The following is a 22,961-nucleotide window of genomic DNA, read 5'->3' on the forward strand; positions in this document are numbered from 1 at the left end:
GCTTGTACCAATTTCCCAGATAAAACCTCAGTGTACCTGCAATGTCCTGTTGTGAATTAGTACCTGCTATAACCCAAAAGGGAACTTGGATTGCTTCAAACCAAGGGACAAATCCTGCAGTCCTTGCTCTCCCTTTACTCAGCCAAAACTCTCATTGACGGCAATGGGTCAAATCTTAACTCAATTTTTATTTAGGCAAAACCCACCTGGAGTCAATGGAAGCTTTGTGGGGCATTGACTTCTATGAGGACAAGGGCTGAGCAAAGATTTCAGGATCTGACCTTAAATACAGACGATCCCCAAAGTGCGATTCTGAGTGACAGCCTGAATGGGGAGTCAGCAATAATGCAGCGCTGCTGTGGGAAGGCTCACCAGCCCAGCATGAAGCCTCATTATTAAGGTACAAGAGGGGAGACCAGATGCCCAGTGTCTGGAAACCACAAGTGTTAATCATGCTCCTGCCTAGGATGAGCTGTCAGGAGATGGATGGACAGAAGAGAGCGGGGGTCATTGTTCTGATGCTGTGAGAGGGTCAGGAGTTGGGGGAGGATGGGCTAAGAGGAGGGGTCAACCGAGAGGGTAAAGAGGGATGGATAAAGGGGCTGTGGGAAAGAGAAAAGTGGGACAGAGGGTGAGAGCAGAGCGTGAGACAGAAAGAAGGTAGCAGAAAAGGAGGGGGAGGGGGACAGAAAGCATGCCTCAGATAAAATCCCGGTGCATACTCCCAAATCTACCTCAATAACATACTGGGCCAGATGTGGATCTATGCCAATTTACACCAGCTGAGAATCTGGCCCACTGTGTCCATATGGATCTGACAGGAGTACAGGTTGAAAGCACAGGCCTAGGAACCCAGGAGAAGAGGCCATAGCCTAGCTCAAGGTTGAAGGTTTATTTCTGACATGCTGATAAAAGTGATATTACTCTGCTCTCATATGCCCTGCCTACAGCTACTAAATGTTTATTGCTTCTTCTCTTCCTGGCAGCAAATAGTCACTGACAAGGCAAATAAATAGAACACCCTGTACCAGGGATCACGTTAGAGTTATGCAATACTGATAAGCATCTAGCCCTCCGGAGAAAGGACATGGGAAATGCAAGGCAAAATCCTGTTGTCCCTGGCTCATTGAGAGTGTGTAGAGAATTGTACACATCACTCCATTTAGATCTGGTGTATGCGTCTGAGAATATTGTTTTCTCTCCCACCCTGACATCTCCACCTCCTCCCAAAAGTTGCCCATTGAGAGGGTTACACATTCATTGAAACAAGCATGATCAGCACTCAACCAGCTGTAGTGTCCAGTCTGACAGATACCATCGTGTAGAGGAAAGCATGCCTCCCATATCCCACCCAGGACCACAAAAGTGACAGGATTATGGAAAGACAAACAGCAGGTAGAGAAAGGGGTGACAAGACAGACGGACAAGGAAAGGCTAGTTTGCTCACCGCCTGCCGGGGGCACAACCTGATCCAGCAGCTTCATGCTGGTGCGCTTCCAGATTTTCTTAATGATTGCTCGCAGCTCCTCATTGGCTTGCTCCAGGTTACCTGCCAGGGGAATCAGTGAACAGAGGAATTAAGCCAGCTCCAGCAGAGGAGAAAAATTCACACCTATACTTCGGCATCCCAAAAGGAAAAGAGTGGCTCAAAAGTCTGTCGAGAACGCTTCAAGAGCAGCAGAGGGCAATTGGATGTGGGCAATGGGATTGTCTGACCATGGCTTACTCCCTCATGCTCACAGCAGACAGTCTCATTCCTAAACGCGTAGAGACTCAGGCGCTGCTCACACCTCCCCATGGAGAGATGGAAAGGTGGGAGTGCACATTCTGATTCTGGGTGTGGTTGGACATCTGCTCTGGATGAGCATTGCCTGGGGCAGCCTGGCTGAAGGAGACAGAAAACTGTAGCACCATTTTATGCTATAAATGACCACATGCGTGATCAGATACAGCACTTCCCGCCTTTCTGGAGGTCCAGTGAAGGCAGAGCAGTGACAGGAGAGGGCCTGTGGAGGGGAACTACTTCCGAAGGAAGAACCATCTTGTAGTAACAGCCCAGCTGGGAGTCAGGAGACCTGGATTCTACTACCAGGTCTTCCCGCCTCTGTGCCACAATTTCCCCATCTGCAAAGCATACGTACTACCACCTCACAGGGAAGTTGAGAGTCTGAAGTTGGTGGTGGTGTGTGAAGTGCTACGGGGAAGGCACTAGAGACATGCAAAGCATTCTGACAAACTAACACAAAGGCTATTTTAAAGGTATTCTTGCTTATTTTATGAGGAAGGGCTTTGAGAGCTTAATAGGCTCCACCTGCGAGGTGTATATAAGCATGGTACAAAAATATTTGAGGGGACCATACCCGAGACTAGGATATTGCATCCAAGGAACTCTAACCCCTTAACAGACATTACTGAATCAAGCAACACAACACCTCTGGAACTGAGTAAGTATTAGTATCGCCATTGGCTGTGATCCCCTTCCAACTGCCTCTCTCTTCCCTGCTGCCCACCTTACAGCCCCTTTGGTTTATTTTTCTGACTCTCATGTACGCCCCTTCTTCCATGCAGTCCTTTATGCATGGAATTTCCTTCCTTCTCCTGGTGGATCCCACTACCACCCTCTTCTCCCCAAGTGCACTTGTCTCATGGAGTCTATCATTGTTACCCTAAGTGAACTCCCAGGCCCTTACAACCAAATCAATATTGCCTTCTGCATAGGGTGACCAGATAGCAACTGTGAAAAAACAGGACGGGGGGATGGGGGGAGTAATAGGCCCCTATATAAGAAAAAGTCTCCAAAAACGAGACTGTCCCTTTAAAAACAGGACATCTGGTCACCCTACTTCTGAACCCCTTTCAGGTTCCACTCCATCTGGTGCTTTCCATGCCCCTAATGTTCTGTCAGACTAATGAGGGGCCCAGTTTTGTAAGCCCCCTGTGGACTTACAGTAGGAGTCCCCTCCACCTCCTGACACAGTGAGCTAAGACTGGAAGCTCCTTTGGGAACTCCATCCTCCCCAATGTTCTGCACAGCACTGTGCACACCAGCGGTTCTTAATGAATGATAACGTTAAGTGACTTGCTCAGGATTACCCAGCAAGTCAGTGTCAAAGTCAGGAATTAGAACTCATGCATTCTGATTCCCAGTCTCCTGCTTTAACCATGAAGACCACACTTACATGGTTTGAAGCTAAGGCCACGTCTACACCACAAAGTTTGGTCGACGCAAGTTACATCGGCATAAAACTACCGCAGTTAGTATATTCCTTGTGCACGTATATGTACTTGCCTCCTTGCGTCAGCGCTGTGCATACTCACCAGCAGTGCTTGTATCGATGCACAGAGTGGTGCACCATGGATAGGTATCCCAGTGTGCAACTTGCCACTATCCAGCACCCACTGTCTTTTGGGAAGTTTTGGCAATGCATGGTGGCACCAAAACGAGTTGCCCAGGGGTGACTGGGAGCAAGAGGTCAACTTTCCAGTTTTCAACTGTCTCCATCCCATATTGTCATCTATAGCCCATATTTTTCACACTTTTAAAAAAATTCCACGAACCCACACTGCCATCCTCGTTCTCCACCATCTCTGACAGAAGCACGGAGCCTGCACAGCTTTACGCTATTGTCATAAGCGTTGCACGCACAGGACGCACAATCCTCTGGTAATTGTAGGGCGTAAGAAGACCCAAATCAGCGGGAAACATGATGATTTCATGGAAGACAGACTGCTCCAATGGAAGGTTGTTGGTGGCATTCACGAAGCATCTGCAGACAGTGGAGTGCCACTTCTGGGCCCGAGAAACGAGCATCGACTGATGGGATCGCATCGTAACGCAATAGTAGGACTATGAGCAGCAGCTGCAGAACTTTCAGATGCTCAAGGCCACATTCCTGGATCTGCATGCTGAGCTTGCCCCAAACCTGCAGTGCAGGGGTGCCAGAATGAGAACTGCATGGACAGCAGAGAAGTGAGTGGTGCTTGCACTGTGGAAACGTCAGTGGGAAACAATTTTGGCACTGGAAAATCCACTGTGGGGCAACTGTCGTACAACTGTGCAGGGCCATCAATCATCTCCTGCTATGCAGAACTTTGACTCTCAGCAATGTGCAGGCCACAGTGGATGGATCTGCAGCAATGTGATACCCAAATTGTGATGAAGCAATAAATGGCACAAATATCTCTATTTTGGCCCCATCACACCTTGCCACAGAGTGCGTCAATGGAAAGGGCAACTTTTCTATGGTTATGCAAGTGTTGGTGGCTCACTGGGGACACTTCACTGATATCAGCGTTGGCTGGTCAGGTTAGGTGCATGATGCTCACATCTTTAAGTAAACACAGGACTGTTCAGAGAGCTGCAAGCAGGGACTTTCTTTCCTGAACAGAGGATTACCACTGGGGATGATAAGATGGTAAGAGTGGTCCTGGAGGACCTAGCCTATGCCTTGCTCCCAAAGCCATATACCGGCCACCTCAACAGCACGAAGGAAAGATTCAACTACCGGCTCAGCAGGTACAGAATGACAGTTGAATGTGCTTTTGGTAGAGTGAAGGGAGACTGGCGTAGTTTACTGACAAGACAGGAGCTCAGTGAAAAAAAATGATTATAGCCGCCCGCTGGGTCCATATAATGTCTGTGAGGCAAAGGGCAAAAAGCTGCCGCTAGGGTGGGTGGCAGAGGTGGATTGGCTCTCTGCTGAGTTTGAACAGCCAGACATAAGGGCTATTAGAAAAGCTCAGCGTGGAGCTATCCAGCTCAGGGAGGCTTTGAAAGAGCACTTTTACAGCAAGCCGCAGTAGTGTGCTGTGGTGGTCTGTGCACTGCCTGGCCCTGAAGTTTTGGGGCCTGCTAGGAGTTATGTGAGGTTGGGGTACATCTATGAATATAACACTGTCAATGCACCTATTCATTTTGTGTTGCTTGTGGTACATTGATAATTATTACACCATGCTTGTCACTGGACCTCTGAGTTGTGTCACACTGTACAATAACAAGTAAGAGGAGGTTACTCACCTGTGGAGTAACTGATGTTCTTCAAGATGAGTGTTTCTGTGGGTGCTCCACTCCAGGTGTTGGTGCGCCCCTGCGCCTTCACTTGGAGATTTTTACAGTAGTACTCGCATGGGCCGTGCACATGCGGTGTCTCCCTCATGCGCCAAATGTGCCTCAATAACGCACGCGTGGCCCAGGCTCCTCAGTTCCTTCTCTACAAGGGAGACCGCTCCAAACTCTGAAGTAGAGGGGAGGAGGGTGGGTAGTGGAGCACCCACAGGGACACTCATCTCAAAGAACGTCAGTTAATGCAGAGGTGAGTAACCTCCTCTTCTTCGAGAGATGTCCCTGTGGTGCTCCACTCCAGGAGACTGAAAAGCAGCATCTCTTAAGGAGGTAGGGACTTCAGATCTGGTGAGAAAGCTGTAGACAGCACAGCTCAGCCCATTCAAATGTTGGTCAGGGGTCTCAGAGAAAGAGCATAATGTTTAGCAAAGGTATGCTGTGAAGCCCAGGTGGCAGCTTTGCAAATATCTGTGAGGGGAATGTTACATATGCCACAGACATTGACACAGATCTGGTGGAGTGTGCTCTAACAGAAGTTGGAAGATTCATCTTCTTTAGTTGGTAGCATAGGTGGATGCAGTCTGCTATCCAACTGGATATTCTCTGGGTAGAGATGGATTTGCCTCTGAATCATTCTGCGATGGAAATGAAAAGTTTAGGGGAAGCCCTAAAGGGCTTAGTCCTATCCAAATAAAAGGACTATGCTCTGCACACATCGAGTGTGTGCACTGCTGATTTGAAAGTGTTCACATGTGGTTTAGGAAAGAAGGTTGGTAGATGGATAGGTTCATTGAGGTGGAAGGAGGAATGCACCTTCGGGAGAAATTTAGGATGTGTTTGGAGTGTGACTTTGTCTTTAAAAAATATAGTGTACAGTGGGTCAGCCATAAGCGCTCCAAGTTTTCCTACACATCTGGCAGATGTAATGGCAACTAAAAATGCAATTTTAATGGATAGATGTATAGGAGAGAGCATGTTGCAAGTGGCTGAAATGGATGGTGCATCAAGCATGTGAGGACCAAGTGTAGGTCCCAGGGTTGAGTGCGTGGTCTAATGTGTGGGTATAGGGTCTGGAGGCCCTTGAGGAACCACTTTGTGATGGGAGGAGGGGCGAAGATAGAAGTGTCTCCGGTCTTATTGTGAAACGCCATAATTGCTGCTTGATGTACCTTTATGGAGCTAAAGGAGAGCCCAGATAGTTTAAGTTCTAAAAGATAGTCTAGTATTAGTCTAGTAAAAGAGGGGCGGAAGCGGGAGTGGTGTGCTTGGGGGAGCACCAGGGAATGAACCTAGTCCACTTATGGAGATAGGTGGTACGTGTGCATTGTGTTCTGCTATGTAACAGTACGGTTTGTACCTGTTCAGAGCAATCTAGTTCCTCATTAGAGAACCATTGATAAGCCATGCTTTGAGGTGCAGCATCATTACGCTGGGGTGGTGTAGTTGGCCCCTGGGTTGTGATAATAGGTTTGGAATGGGGGGGAAGTGGAATCAGCGGGCAAACTGATATCCTTGTTAAAAATGAGTACCATGCCTGTCTGGGGCTATTAGTATGACTCTAGCCCTCTCCACTTGCATTTTTCTGTAGGTGCACTGTTGCCACCACAAGAATCATGGAAAAGACGTGGGGTGCTGCTGAAAGGCCAAAGGGTAGAACCCTGTATTGATAGTGATTTGAGCCCATAACAAATCTGAGAAAATGCCTGTGAATGGGGTGTACAGTTACATAAAAATAAGCATCCTGCAGGTCGAGGGCTGAAAACCAATCTCCCTGCTCCAGTGCTGGAATTATGGCTGTGAAGGAAACTATTCTGAATTTTTGCTTTCTGACGAACTTGTTGAGTCACCTGAGGTCAAGGATGGGTTGCCATCTCCAACTTTTCTTTTCTGTCAAAAAGTAGTGGGAATAAAAACCCTTTCCCCTGTGCTGATCGGGCACCATCTCCACTGCTCCTGTTTGTAGAAGATGTTGCACCTCTTCTTGGAGAGGGGTCTCTGAAGAGGTACTGAGTGGTGGGGGTGTGAGAGGGTATGAACAGGAAGGGGACGGAATAGCCCAATTGGATGACCTCTAGGGCCCATCTGTCCATAGCAATGGCTCCCCAGTTGTGGGAGAATGGGAGTAAACGGTGACCAAAAGATTGGCCGAGAAGTATAAGGGCTGGAGTGGGTGGGAGATCTTCTATACCCTTGACCAAGACTTCAGATCTGCTTATTAGATGGAGGGGGTTGCAATGGTGCTGATGTTGTCGGGCGTCGTCGTTGATGCCTGGGTCTCTGGCAGTGTTGCTCCTGGTGGTCGTATGGCCTCCGTTGTTGTGTGTTGGCCGGGTATCGTGTGTGTTTGGTAAGGCTGATATCTGTATTGTCTTCTTCTAGTTTCTGGTGTATGGATGTCTAGGGATCTAAGCATCGCTCTGGAATCCTTCATGGTGTGTAGCACCTCATTGGTTTTTGCTGCAAATAACTTCTCACCATCGAAGAGAAGATCCTCCATGGTGTTTTGAATCTCGCGTGGGAAAGAAGAGGTAACCCATGAAACCTGACACATCATTACGGCCATCACAGTGGACCTGGCAGCTGTGTCCGCAGCATCAAGGGCAGTTTGCAATGCCGTGCGGGAAATAATCTGCACTTCAGAGATTATTGCTTTAAATTGTTGTCTCTTGTCCTCTGGGACATCATTAAGTCCATGAGTTTCCTGTAATTTCTGTGATCATATTTGGCCAGTAGGGCCACGTAATTTGCTACTCTAAATTGTAGCGTGGATGATGCATAAACTTTGTGGCTGAGTAGGTCCATTCTTTTTTTGTCCTTGTCAGAGGGAGTGGACTGGAAACGCTGTTGTTTGTTCTTTTGGTTGGCTTATTCTACTACTGGTGAATTTGGTGCTGGGTGTGTGGAAAGGAATTCTGAGCCCCTGGAGCAGACATAGTATTTCCAGTCTGCCCTTTTGCAGGTAGGGGGTATGGTGGTTGGGGTTCGCCAGATCTTCTTGGCAGGATCCATAATGGCTCCATTAATAGGTAGGGTGATCTTGGAGGAGGTTGAAGGTTGTAATATGTTGGTCAGCTCATGCTGAGTCTCTGACACCTCCGCCAGAGTGATCTTGAGCTCACTGGCCACTCTTTTGAAGAGGTCCTGACAATGAGTAAAATCATCCGCTGTTGTTGGGGATAGGGCCATAATAGCCTCTTCTGGTGAGTTGGATGAATTATTATTATTTGGGGAAGGTTCAGGTGCCTCCTCATCTGCATGCACCGTTGCAGGTTGCTCCTGTCCATCCGTCACAGAACTGTGGACGGGTACAGGAGGAGATCTAATGTCGCCTCTACGTGGGCTGTACCGGCTACTGTGGTGCCTGCTGTAGGGCCCCCATGGGTTCCAATAATGCCATTGTTAAGGGAAGGCCATGGGTGTTCCCATCCACGGGTGTCCATACCAGGGTGGTAAGTCCCTGGATTATGAGGACCTTGGTCTCCTTGGTCCCATGCTAGTAGGAGTGAGAAAGGGGGAGGAATGGTATGGTGAAAAAACTCTCTCCACTTCGTTATCCTCATCACTAGAAAAATGAGAGGGAATAGCGGATAGCTGTCGGAGCTGTGCCGACGGTCCCGGTGAGAGATCAGTACCAAGTAATGGAGAACGTGGAATTGGCGAGGTTAGCAAATTGCTGGAATGAATAAATTGTGGTGCCAAGGTAGAAGAAGCCGGAATATATAGCGCTGGGTGTGGCAGAGGTGCCATAGGGTCGGCCGGTGCCAATTGGTGTGGCGCCGTATGCGTAGTCATAGGTGGTTGAGATGTCGGTGGCGGGACAGCAACCGTCCTTGTGTGTGGCACAGGCAGGCTCAGCTGAGTAGGCACCAACTTCTTTGTGGTGTTGTGCAGTGCCGTATTAGAAGAGGCAATAAAACACAGAGTTACCGTTGTCAGTATAGTCACAATGGAAAGTGAAAATTATGATCCAGAACTGCCTTCCCTGGCTCCCCTAAAGATTTAAACAAGCCCTGCTTACTGCCACTTCTGCTTTGGAGTGCTTGTGCACCGCGCCACTCATAGCACCAGTCACGCGGAGAGTGGCCTACCCGCGTGACAGAAGTGAAGAGGGAATTGCTCGGCTGCATGAAACTATAAGTATAGGGCAATGGCACTGAACACTGGCACCACTGTCCACAGGCAACAGTGATTTTAGCTGATATCTCCCTCCTGAGGGTAACAAGGGCACAGAGAGCACAGCTGTTGCTGGCATCCTGAAGCCGCTTGGGCCCGTATGCTGCTAGCCTATGTACTGCAGTGGTGCCAGCCTAAGTTATCGCTGACTGGTGTGGGAAAGCGTCCTACGGCAGAGGAAGAAATAAGGCTGCCATCCCTAGAAACCTTTGGCAGGGGATTGCAGATACTGCCAGGAAAGTTCCATCGAAATCTCTCAGGAGGATTGTCAAGGGACATCTCCGACAGCTAGGGAGGCCAGTACTGGGTGGTGTTTATATGGCCAGACCAGCTCCATGCCATGGTTGGGTTCCCCTACATAAGGAATCTCCTCAGCTGTCCTTTATGGCAGCTCACCTTCTGCCCTGCAGTGCAAAGGTGACAGAGCGGGGGCTGAGGGTCTAGCCCTTTGGACTGGCCAGTGATTGTTCCTTGGTAGCATCTTTTCTCCATCCTAGAGTGGTCAGTGATTTCAGGCTGCTACCCCAGAGCCTATTTGCTGCCCTCTGAAGGTGCAGATTTACAGCTTTGGCACATATGCCACCTTTTCCCCTCTTTTCCTGACCGTTATCTGAGCATTCACTAGAGCTGCAGCTTTAGTTGCAAGATCATCTAAGAGGGAATTTTAGGAAAATGACTAATAATCAGGAATGATACTACAAAGGTACCAGTTGCCTGGGTGACACTTAGCTAGAAACATTGTACTGTCCCTCCTGGGTGTTATTCCTTTCTACACATTTATTTGCTTCCCGTGCCACACACTCAGAGTGAATAGCTGGAATCGTTTTATGCATGTGATCTCCATATGTCATTTTCAGACCCAGTAAATTTCAGCATAGGTGTCATCCATCTACGCTCCCAGTCATCACATGCAGTCACATGCATGAAATAAAACCACATGCGTCATACACATTCTTTGAGATTAGGAGGCGCAGCCTGAGTGGGTTACCTTCAGTTTTGATCCTCAGTGCTGTTCTGACCAATGCAAAGAGGGTGGCATTAAACATGACAGTCCCATCACTGTTCAGTGGCATATTCATAGAGACTAGGCGCTATGGGGTAGGGAAAAGAAACAGAACAATCATGCAGTCAGCACACACTACTCAACAAAACGTTTTTTCTCATGCCCTCACACCACTCTCCAGACTTATCACCCCTCCCACCAATGCAGATGCAGTCCATGTGCTTGGTTACACAGATAGGAAAGGATGCTTCATACCATCATAACAGTAGAATGTGTTTGCCCAGAGGCAGATACTACAGTACCTCAATGTGGATAACCCTTTCTAGGCTGGAACATAATTTATCTCTCCACTTTCCCCAGTAGCAAGTGGGCATGTACCCACAATGCATCTACACAAACTGGTATTTATTACAGTAGAAGTAACATTTTACATTTACATGGCATCTTTAATTCCGAATGATTGTGAAGTGCTTTGCAATCTGTAAGGAATCACTTTGCCCACCACTGAAATGTAGCTACCTCTGGTGCAGCGCTGTTTAACAGATCACAGAAACTCCACCACCTTTTAGGACATGGAGTTAATACCATATCCTACTGCAACTACATGGAGAATTTTAGTGAGGCAGACTATAGCTGTCTAAATCAGAATGTGGATGATAAACTGGAATTAACATCCTTCCCCTTGTGCCAGGTGATCTATAATGACATAAGAGCCTTGATTTTACATTTTATCCTAAAGATGGCACTTTCACTAACACTTTGCCCCCAACACCTCCACACTGGGCATGGTTCAGTGCTGATTTGGGAGGGAAAAATGCCAGCTGCTGACTCCCCAGCTCCACTTTCTGCAGTTCCTGGGTTTCACTGATTCAACCAGACCCTGCTTAGCATGCAAGATCTGGCAAAATAACAGGCTGAAGTGGTCAGGTTGCAGCCACAAACAGTAATGTATTTCTTCCCAAAGCCTTGTTATATTCTAAGACTGATAATAACCAGCTATAAGAGGAACATGTAAACTTTATAAGTCTCTGGAGAAGGACAAATCTGTCCATAGAGGAGAAAGGAAACACAAAGGCTAGAAACAGATCCTTCACAAGGGAAAATCCTTTCTGATGACTGGAAGCTTTTAACTAAGGAGCTGAGGAGAAAATTTTCACACACAGACTCTCCTCCCTTCCCCCCCTTCTCTTATTTCAATATGTGGATAATACTGCTGTTTAGTCTGCAGAAATTATTTAAGGAATGATAACTCATCCCAGGTGCATTAGGTACAAAGAAAAATCTAAAAGCTATTTCCCCTCTCCTGTTATTTCTGTCTACCTTTCAGAGACCATATCTATCTTATCTATTTATCTCTCTCTACTGCATGCATACATCATTGATATTTGAGGGCTACAGTTATCCAAGAGCCTTATTAGTCACATAGTGGCTTGATATGGCTAATGGATTCCCACCAGGGCACTGAGTGCAACTAGAAACTGCCTGCCGTCTCTCAACAGAAGAGCCCTGGGGAAGGTTACTCCCATCTGAAATAGGCCAGGGGACAGAATTACAGGTTAGGAGTAAACACATACTATTCCTGTCTTCCCCATTAGGGGGCAGCAGACCTCCTCAGATGGGTATTTATAGTCTACATGACTCTGTTTCCCCAGCTAATATGTCTATAGCATCTACCACTATGTATACCTGATAATTCCTGTGCCAGGGAGTCTGCAAACTCTAGCAAGGAATCCATAATATAGGCTAACAAATGGCCTGACTAGATGCTAATAAAGCAGCAAGCAGTGTTTACCAGATAATTCCCCAGAACCTACGCTCTAGATTATCAGTAAATGAAGCTGTAATTTGTTACATCTGTGCTTCCTCTGAGATGTTCTTCCCTCCTCCAACCTCCCCCCAACTGCACTGTCTTACTTTGCAAGCTACTCGATGAGGACAGAGCTTCCCAAAGCCCAGCGGAGGCTGAATCCGCCGGAGCAGCGTCACGACGTCCAGGTGTTTGATCCGTCCCCTGGGGAAGAAATACAATATCAGTGATATAAGGGCCTGCCGAATCCATCTGGAGAGGGCCCGAGAGCAGATGCTGTTAGAAACATATATGAGATTGCCAGAACCACTGTGTGTTAACGTGACATAGCAGGTGGCTTTATAAGGCGCCTCTCATACTAAGTGTATCTCTCCAGCCTCGCACAGCCATGAGTTAGCTCCTACTAGTTTGAATGTGTAAGAAAACACAACAATCATTATATACTTAGGCCAATATTTGCAAAATTGGCCATGGATTTCAGTGCCTCAGTTTCCGGGTGCCCAGCCTGATACTGTGGGCACCCAAAATATTGAATCATCCAAAATCAGTGGTCACCTTTGAAAACATTGGCCTTAGTAAATAGCATTGACGACAGGGCTGGCCTTGTGACCCAGGCAGCTGCACCAGGTTTCTCTTTTCCTGGTGCTCTGTCTCAGTCACAACCCCGATCCACCATCCTTCAATTCTTGTTTATGCTCCTATCTGTCTCTGTGGCCAGTGGGCAATGCAAAGAATCCAGTCCCTTAATGCCTCCATGCAGCCATTTTGAAAGCTGCAATTTGGCTTTCCAAATTTTGTAAATGGGTCATCAAAAGTGAAAAACTCAAACGGGGAAGGGACAGGAGTTGCCACAACCAGAGCTGGAATCTCAGGCAGGCAGGGAGTGGCATGGACATATAGACAGGATTGAGAAACAGAGACCATTCACAGGTGGATCCTTACAGGTGATATTTGTCATATGGCTCCAGCAACATATGGCTAACCCTATTTACAAACAGTCCTGGGGCTTGTTTACACATAAGAATCTGGAATAAAGAAGGATGTGAATTTCAAATAGGTTAACTATTTCCGATTAACTTCATGTGTGGATGCTCTCTGGAAATGAGTGCCCTATTCAGAATTATCTTAAACCAAGTGGATTAAGCTAATTCAGGAATAAAAGCGTCCACACATGGGGTTAGCCAGGGATAGTTCCTCAGGAACGGCTATTCTGAAATAACTCCCCATGTCATCATGCCTTGGATACGAGGGCCTGTTTTATTAGCAAATGGAATGTTTAGTCCAGCACTGAGGTTCTCTCTTATCTTTAATGAAAATTGCTTTGTGGACAGTCACCAGGGATGGCCAAAAGGGACCTCTGCTTAAATGTCATTTCCAACAATGTGACACAGCCCCAAACGCTGCACAGCCAGAATTAGCTATGAATCCAATGAGTCTTGAACTCATGATCTCTTTGTCAGAGCCAAGTAATTTACACCCATGTTACATCCCTTTACACTGTCAGAGTGGCTTAAAGAGGTCTAGTGTAAATGAGCATCAGGCCCAAGAGTGTTTCAGACTTAGCCATATTGGTGCCTGTGGGTCAAATTCTCCTGTCAGTTGCTCTTGTGCAAACTTATTAACATTAGTGGAGTTGCAGGGGTGGAACAGAGGGGAGAATTTGGCCCTCCACATGCAATGCATATATGCAGTGATGCAGGCTGCGGCTGGCATGTGGATGACACATGGAAACACAAAGAATGAATGCTGCAGCTTTGGTGTGAGCCAAATATGGGATGCAGAGCAGAAGGCATAAAAGTAACAGAGTCCAGCTCCTATAAGGGCTAAAAGACCTGTTTCTATGGCTACCCAAGAAGGCTCAGACTGGCCAGGTCACAGGCTGGGACTCAGTACTACAGCATGTGATCCAGTGTACCAATCCACTCAACCAGCCTCCTTCTTAATGCATATCCCCCACTGGCCTGTTTATTAATCTGATAAATGGCCTATATTTTTCCAAGCTGTGCACAATTTAAAATTATATGCAGCTGGGGAAAAAAGCAGACCATTTACTAGACTTTCTCCTGTTCACATATCCCTGGAACAGGCTGCTTCTCCATCTGATTCACATGTGGAGAGATGGGGGAGGTTTCAGCTTCTGCTTCCCTTTTAGAGTTTTCACAGAGATTTACATACAGCTGGATTTGCTTCCTGCCATGAGAAGATGCCACCCCATTGCATTGGGTCTGGGATGCCAGACTTTTGAGAGAATAGAGACTGTGCACCAGAAGTTAGCATGTTCTAAAGTTCAGGCCTGGTCACTTACTTGGCTTCAGGGTCATACTCTGCCCAGATCCTTTTAAACTCATCAAGGTGATGTGGCCCCAGAATGGACCAGTCCCGTGTCAAGTAGTCAAAGTTATCCATAATAACAGCTACAAAAAGATTGATAATCTGCAAACAAAGACAGAGGTGATATAAAGGAGGAGGCATGGAACACCAGACTTTACTTGGCTTCCAGTTTGCATCTGAAGCCTGGCCCTGTGTGGTTTGACTGTCTCTCTTCTCATATGTGACACCATGTCAAGTGAGATAAGCAGAGGCTCTTGATTTAAATGGGAAGGTGTTGGAGGCAAGACATTCTCAGCAAGGGCCCCTCAAATCTTGCTCCCCACAACTGACTGATGAAGCCCATGTTTGCTGAGCTTTTGGGCATGCTGCAAGGCCTACGTATTTATACAGGCTTTTTCCTGGGAAGGGCCTGGGTTTTTTTTTCCCTTGGGGGCAGAGTTGGAGTCATTTATTGGCATTGAGTCAAATGGTTTAAAAATACTGTAGACATTCTAGGAGGGTGTTTGGAGCTCTAATGGCCAGCTGCACAGTGTGTGCTGCAGTACTGCGTAATACCAGGAGAACTGCACTGCCAGGACGGAGCAGATGCAAGTGGGATATGCCGTTTTCACAGTAATAGCAGCAGTGGATAAAAAACAGATGGAAGGTAGGAGGGAAGGTGGGAGTGAGGCACTGGCGGCCTCACTTCAGACCTCAGGCCACTAATTTGTTCTTCTGATGGGGGGTGTCCTTGTTTATGTTGTGACTGGCTGTTGAGCTTGGTCTAGAGAGAGGCTTCTGAGCATGAACTGTGGGGATCAATTATCACTGTCATGTGAGGCCATGGTGGACAACGTGTATCAGATTTTCCATGTATGAGATCACGTTTCTGCCACACAGTGTCAGTGCTCAGGGAAGTAAGGGGTTAGTGGGCAGTCACAGGCCAGTACCATTTGTGCTGCCAATGCTGACTCACCAAGAAGGCACAGAGCATGTAGAAGCTGATGAAATAAAAGATGGAAAAGTTGCTCCCACAGGAATGGTCGCCTTCAGTAGAGTTGGTTGGTTCTGACTCAGGATCGCACTTATTGTCTGGCAGACACGCAAGCATGATTTCCTGCCAGCCTTCACCAGTGGCACACCTGGGCATAAAGGGATACTTGAGAATGGGGAAGTGAAGTCAACAGTGACCACTTCAAAAGGGAAGCAGCAGTTAGCACATGAAGAGCCCTCTCCTGCTCCCATTGAAGTCATGGCCTACATACAATGGGTGATGGGACAGGTTTAACATGAACTGGCATGTTCCTCTCCTTCTAGTTTTGTTGCTATTGTCATGTTATCCATTACTGAAGCACCTGCTTTTGTATACCATGAATATGAGGCTGCCATTTTCTGACCAGATGCATGAGGAGATTTTTGTGGGGCTAGAAGGAGAGTGTACAGGGCTGGAAGGAGATCAGCATTTTGCTTCTCCCAATTGCGTTCCCTCATCCTTTTCTTCCCCGTCCTCTCCTGAGCTGCCCATTTCCACTGTCCTCACTCCCTGTAAACCTGCAGACAATGTAAGAGTGCTATACCCCTGCAAACTCTTTCCTTCAGTAGGTCCAGTCCTCAGCACTCTCTGCCCTGCCTGACACAGATAGCCAGAGCTGGGTTCCAAACACCAGTTAGGGGAGGGATGATGTGTCAAACTGAGCAAGGAACAGTGTCCTGATTGGTGTCTGGCATCCCATTCTGAATACATACTCCACAAGGGAGTGAGGGAAAGGGACAGACTGCCAAAGCAGCAATAAATAACCTGGACAGGTAGTGGAGGTTCTGGGGGGAGTCTTGTCAGGCCTTTGGATGCTGTATACTGGCTGAACCCTTAGTGGGAGAAAGATCTGGGGGTTCTAGTGGATGAAGTACCATATAAATATAGGCACAACAATAAACAAAAGGAAGATGTGTACATCGAAATAGCATATTTCAGGATATCAGCTGATCAACAACTGGGTCAAGAAATTTCCCCCTGTGGCAGAGTATTTTCCATCGTGGGAATTTTAGGTTTTTCTCTGAAACAGTGCCACTGTCAGAGACAGAATCCTAGACTGCATGGGCCACTGGTGAGTTCCAGGAAGGCAATTATGTTCTGTACATTTAAGAGAACCGCTTGAACACTGTGTTAAAGGTTCCCCTTCCTGCTGCAGAAGGTCAGAGAGCCAAATGCTTTGGTTGGTTTAAAAGAATGGATGGTTTTGTGATCAATATCAACATCTGTGGTTCAGCTGGGGTGATCAGATTTGATGCTTCAGTGTGTAACTGGTCACCTCAGGGGGAAGGAAATAATTCCCCTCCCCGACAAGTAGCCCACTGAACAACTGGATATATGAATTTGTGGGGTGGGGGTGTTGCCTTACTCTGACACATCAAGTATTGGCCATTGCTGGCGGTAGGATATCAGGCCAGGTGGACCAATGGTCTTCCCTAAAATAGAAAATCCTAGGTTCTGGATTTGGGACACTGTATTTCTAGTCATCTCATGATCAAGATATGGTAAAAATGGAGAAGACATGTCCAGATGCACAAAGTCACCCTCACAGTCCAAAGCTCCGAGACACCCACCTGAAGAGTAGCAGCACTGCTTGAGGGAACGTCTGAAAGTTGTTGTTGCGGTTTATATGCGAGGTATCATTCAGAGCAATTTTACCAAACACCTAGCAAAAAGCAGAGGTCTTGTCAACTTAGCCTTGTAGCCCCCAAAACACTCTTGTCAGCTGTAGTTCCTTGCATCTTAGTGATTGTAAGCACTCAAGCCTTCCCCCTTCTTACAAGATGTTTCCTGATGGTCTCCAAAATTTGCTACTGCTCCTCCTGTTTGTGCTATATCACTGAAAAAGCACCCCACAGAAACAAGAGGCACATTCTAATATACCATTAACTTAACTAACCATTCATTATTGCATGTGCCATGAATATGTGACATGGGGATCTCATTTCAATGTGCACTCAGACTGGATGTTTTCAGTGGAAAGAAAAATAATGAGAGGAGAGGCTGCAATTTTTCTTTCCTTCACTGGCTTTCCAGAGGCTCGGTCTGCACTAGGAGAAAAAGCATTGCAACAGAGCACTGTCTAGACTGCCTTGAGCTCCCAGTGTCTGTAAGATGCCTTGCATCTGCACACAACAGCTGTGCTCTAGTACAGTGTAGTGCCTCACATTTGGAATTTACCCCAAAGCTCTATAGCGACAGTGCTTGGTGCGAGGAGATAGGTGTTTCAGGAACCCCAGAATGCAATGGTGGAACCATGTCTGCCTGGTGTCCTGGGTGTGGTTGCTTCAAAACAATTTTGCCCCAAACCAGCACAGCTGCATGGACACTGGAACAGAGGCAAGAATAAAAAAAAACTATGGGCTGAATCCTGCAGTCCTTACTTGGGGCAAAACTCCCATTGAAGTCAATGAGAAGTATGATTAAGGAGAGCACAAGGACACACAGGACTTGGTGCTTGACCCTGATAAAAAATGAAGGCAATGGGAATCTTTCCATTGATTTCAATGAGTTCAGGATCAGACTTTTTCTGAGTAATACTTGCAGTGCTAGTGAATCCTGCAATGGCTAACCAGGAGCGCCCCAGGCAGTGAATAGGGAGAAAAGAGAGCAGAACTGCTATCCAGAGGGAGGGCAGGGAAAAGAGAGAGAGTACAGCATGTAAAGAGCATGTGGCAGGATGAGGAAAAGGAGAAATCAGAAAACAAGGAGGTTGAGGGGAGGAAGAGGGCAAAGCATGCAGAGCGACAGTTACTGAGAGAGAAAACCTATCAGAAGCCTTGAAATATATTTTAAAGCAGAGGTTCTTCAATTCTGATCTGTGGAGCTCAGCTGCTCCGTGGAGTTACTGCCATCTGAGAGGCGAAGCTTTCATCATTGAAACAATATGAGGTCCTGCCATGCTAGGAAGTTTTAATGGCTTCTTTGGATGCCTGCCAGAACTCCCTTGTATGCATGTGTTTGGGCTGCTATACAGACAGGGAAACCTATTAACAAGTCTCTTTCTTTGTGTGTTTTTGTTTGATTGGGGCTTTTTGGGTGTAAAATTCAACTTAATCATAGCTGCTGACAACGCTGAAGCCAGGGAGGAAGTAAACACAGAGAGACAAACTGCAGAGCGACCTGTAGAGATTCAAGTCAGGGCTGTAGGCAATGCAGACAAATGCAGCACTAGTAAGTGCAAAGTCCTGCATGTAAGGAGAGGAAATAAATGGGACAAATATACAAGGAGGAAAGGTAACTAAGCAGCCAGCCCCATCATACCAAACTGACTTCATTTCCATCCTCTTTCCCTAATACATTACTGTCCTAATGGTACTTCTTAGGAATTCAGTCATTCTAGTTCCTGCAGGGAAGTTGTGGGAGCAGGTTGAGGAAGGCAGGTGTCTGCCACAGAATTACTGTCTTAAGGATCAAGTAGTGGTCTGTGATACAAGCACAGAAAGGTTTAAGAGCCACTGATTAAAAACTTGGAAAAAAAACCAAAGGTGCATCCCCATTCACTTCAGCGGAGTTAGATCAGGGATGAATCTGGGCACTACGCAGCCCACTTATTAAAGCACATCCTCCTCAGTGAATGTACTTGTACTTGAACCTTGGTATTTATCAGAGCTGAGGGAATCTGAAATTTTGCTTTGCTAGGGCTGGCACAAACATTTTCTTCAGGTGCAGCCCATGTGGATTCATCCACCCCTATCCTTTATGCTGCTCTGAGTTACACAGGGGAGCAGACTGGCTGTGGGTCAGCCTTAGGATTGAAGGAGACTGGCATTAGGTTCCCAAAACTGGAGGAGTGTAAAGGTGCGTTAAAGCTATCTTTGCTCCTCACCAACTCCACCAGTTTTGCACCAAGCTCAGCTTAGTCGGATCACAGAATCCAGCCCACAATCCTCAGCAAATCTTAGATGAGCAGGGTCTGGGTTTTGAGTGTGTAATGAAACCCAAAGGCAGGAGAGTTCAGATGGTTTCAGGCTTCCTTGAAAGCATCTTGTACAGCTTTAATTTTTACAGCCACTACTGCCAAGAGCTGAGGAAGCCTTGCCAGGCCAGAAAGTTCTCTTAGAACTTCATCTACTCAGGGCTCTTTATTCCCCATCTGACATCATCATGATGTTGATTGAATGGACAGAGTGTTGTAACCTCATAGCCAGAATGAGTAGCAAGAACCAAGCGGCTCTGGAGGAACAAATAGCCTCTTTGCATGCAAATATCCTCAGTAATTAAAAAATAAATAGAAGGAGAGAAGTACAGGGAGAATTACAGGGAAACAGTTCCATCTCAGAAGGGCCATCTTTAAATAGAATGCTCTTCAAGAGTCCTTTGGGCTTCTCCTGGTTCAGATCCCCCCTCTCTCTGGTGGGCCGTGACAGCCCCAGCTGCACTGAGGAGGCGCTGGGAGTAACTGTCGTGGGAGGACAGCTCAAATACTCAGAGGCAGCTTGAGTTGAGGCAGCCCATATTTTTCCTTTCAGGAGACAGTACATGAGGGAGTTTCCCTGTTGGAAGAGTCTGATTGTCCTTTTAACTACCCAGCTTCAACTCATATAAGGCACTGGAAGTGTTACTACAGGCTTGCTACACTACTCAGCAGTGAAACGGAGCGTGAGGGAAGAGCTGCAAGTAGAGGAAGATGCAGGAGGAGGTTTCTCCCTCTTATCCTTTCCAGACAGTGCCTCTTGGGCTATCATCAGACTGGTAGCTTCATCCATCAGCATCAATTTGTATTTTTCCACTTGGGCATGTTAGGTAGTGAGGCTTGAATATTGTTACACTTCATGTCAGAGAGGTAGCTAAGATGAACTGATAGGTCTTCTTTATATGGGAAATTCTTATGTCATTGTCAAAGTATTGTCATGCTAATGACATTGTCATCTAGGCTTTCAAGTGAGCTGCTCAACAGTGAGATACTGAAGGCTTTCTTCAAGAACTCTGCTTTGGCAGGCTCAGGACAGCACACAAACCGGGGGGCATAAGTGCGAACCAACTACCTGTAATTACGTTATTTCCTTTGGCACAGTATACGACAACGAACATTATAACGGGACTGAAGAATCTAAGCGATGAGGAAGGATCAAAGACTTGGGCTTCTCACTGGAAAAGCAGAGACTAGAAGGTGACCTAGCAGAGGTCTTTGGAATTTGGAAAGGGATCGACAGAACTGAGAGACATCTGACTTTCCCACTGCTGAGATGGTTAAAAACAGGGGATTGAATCTAAAATTAGGATTAAATAAGAAAGTCAGGCATAACTATTTCTCACAAAAGATAATAGAATTATTGGATCATGCACCTAGATATTACACTGACAGGCTCATTCGAGATACTATAGACAGATAGGCACACAGAGGTCATCATTAAATGGTAGTAGTAGCAGCTAGGTAACATTAGTGCAGTTTTCCCAAATTGTTCCTTATATTGTATAGGGAATACTAGGAAGATCTCGGTAACATTAGCTAGTTAGATTAATAAAGGCAAAACTGGAAAGTTTTAAAAGGTGACCACTCTAATTGGAGAGCTAAATAGACAGAGTTACTGAGGAGGCAACAGAGACAGTCTAAATTAATTCAAGAGATACCAAGCTTTGTTTCTTGAGAAAGAGGAGACTAGAGTAGACAGTGGAAAGGTGGTAAGTTGGGGTTATGATAAAAATAAAAAAACCATGAGGCATAGTGGATCAGATGACTTTTGCCTAATCTTTCTTACATTCTTTCTTACAATTTCTGGCTCCATCGTGAAGAATAAGAACTGTGGGATAGTGAAAGACCTTTGGAAGAAATACACCATTCCTTTCTTTTTTTTTTGATCTCTAACCTCTGATGGTCTGGTAGTTGTTCTGAGACCTTTGATTAAGTAGTAAGTGGAAAGCAAAGTTTAGCATGAAAAATCATCACCAGTAAGTGAGGCAGGAATGCAATGTATAGCTGGGACAGTCACATACTGTGTGCACATCAATAGCTTTTTCCACTTGTCTGCTGCATACAGTATCAGTCATTTGCATAGATTAATGCTCATGCTGGTTCCAAATTTGTTTTCGTAAGCGGAATACAGTATAGTACTGATGTAGCTTCATGAGAAATTGGCACAAGTAAAGTGTTGAGATGTTGGGTCTGATCATACTTTTACTTACACCAGTGTAAATCACGAGTAACTCTGTTGAAGTCAATGGAGTTACACCAGTGTGAAAGTGGGGTGAGAATAATCAGGCCTGATCACCACCATGACCAGGAGCCATTTGAACTGATTGCTGTGTGACAATGAGCAAGCCAGTAAACCACCTTTGATATGGCTGTCGGGACATTCCTTTGGGAGGCTGGGTGGCTGTGATGTTCTTTTTAGTGTATACTCTGTGGTCTCCTACATAATGTTTTTGTTTGGTTTGGCTGGTGTGGTTGTCAAGTCCTGTTGGCAGTGCAAACCCAGTCAATGTTTTCTGAATTGACTCAGGCTTATTGTCTGAGCTCAACTTCCTAAATGCCTGATTATATGGCTAGGAGAGGAGCTACATGTAGGACCAGAAAATGATCTGGTGACTTCTTGTGCAACTATCCTCCCCAGAATCTCATGTGTGAAAGATAACATAGCTCTTGAGGATCACCTACCTGCATTCCAATCACCGCATAGATGAAGAATAACATCACTATTAAAAGAGCCACATAGGGGAGAGCCTGGAGAAAAAAAAACCAGAACACATGGTATCAATTAAGCAGATAACTTAGCATGCTGGAGTCAGGCATATTCTACTGGGGCCCTGCTTTATCAAGATGGCCTGATGAGAACAGTGCCAGTCCAGAATCAATTAAGGTCTGCAATTTATCCATTTGACCACTAGATGCCTCTACTGATCCACATCTGATTTCACCAAGGTGCCTCAAATACAGCCATTGTACCACCTAAAACAAGATAGGCCCAATTATGCTTTCACTTACACTAGTGTAACTCCACAGACATCAGTGGAATCGCTCTGTTGTACACCAATGAAAGTAAGATCAGAATTAGGTCTGATCTCTGCTTGTCTTCCAAATGTAGAAAACTTGTAATTAGCATCGCCCTGATATTAGCAGCAAGTGATGCTCTTTAGTGGACATTCTGCAGCTACTTTGGTGAAATGAGAAATGCGTAAAGTGCCAAGACCAAAGTTCAAGGCTTCTCCTGCTACGGCTGATGATATCACAAGCACCAAAAGCAGCATGAGCTACATTCCCTGCTCTGAGTTAGGTATCTATGATGGTTTCAGAGATGCGTTCGGTGTCTGATCAGCTGTTGAAAAGGAAATGCAAAATCCGGAGAGCTGGTGCTGGCTTGTAAGTAGGAGACCTGCCCCGTGAGATGCTGCGTGTCCTCAGCTTCCTCAGCTATGTTTGTATTTTGTATAATTTAAAATAAAAATAATAATAATGTAGCATGTATTAAATGTATTAATGTATGATTTGACCATATCTTGCCTGCCACCCTTTTTGAATAGCAGAAAGTAATGGCCTACCCGTGATCAATCTAACTGGCCACTAGATCCGGACTCTAGTGGCCACTAGATCCGGACTCTGGAGAGTAACTATAACATCGACTGGTGGAACAGTGTG

The 22,961-nt window shown here is 46.3% G+C and overlaps 1 protein-coding gene and 1 long non-coding RNA gene across 9 annotated transcripts in view; one reads left to right on the forward strand and one right to left on the reverse strand.

Annotated features, from left to right (window-relative positions):
• LOC120408988 overlaps positions 1–22,961 on the forward strand; it is a 71,571-nt gene that overhangs the window by 22,644 nt on the left and 25,966 nt on the right. The window lies entirely within an intron of this gene.
• Positions 1–22,961, reverse strand: part of CACNA1C (calcium voltage-gated channel subunit alpha1 C) — a 638,168-nt gene that overhangs the window by 13,675 nt on the left and 601,532 nt on the right. For all 8 annotated transcript variants that reach the window (XM_039546114.1, XM_039546165.1, XM_039546156.1 and 5 more), the window contains 7 exons: positions 21,984–22,049; positions 16,960–17,051; positions 15,332–15,497; positions 14,351–14,478; positions 12,153–12,249; positions 10,224–10,326; positions 1,448–1,549 (listed from right to left, as the gene is read on the reverse strand). In XM_039546114.1, coding sequence (XP_039402048.1) covers positions 1,448–1,549; positions 10,224–10,326; positions 12,153–12,249; positions 14,351–14,478; positions 15,332–15,497; positions 16,960–17,051; positions 21,984–22,049 — 754 coding nt within the window. The remainder of the gene's footprint in view (positions 1–1,447; positions 1,550–10,223; positions 10,327–12,152; positions 12,250–14,350; positions 14,479–15,331; positions 15,498–16,959; positions 17,052–21,983; positions 22,050–22,961) is intronic.

The sequence above is a fragment of the Mauremys reevesii genome, linkage group 1 (assembly GCF_016161935.1).
Source record: "Mauremys reevesii isolate NIE-2019 linkage group 1, ASM1616193v1, whole genome shotgun sequence".
In the NCBI taxonomy this organism is placed as follows: domain Eukaryota; kingdom Metazoa; phylum Chordata; order Testudines; family Geoemydidae; genus Mauremys; species Mauremys reevesii.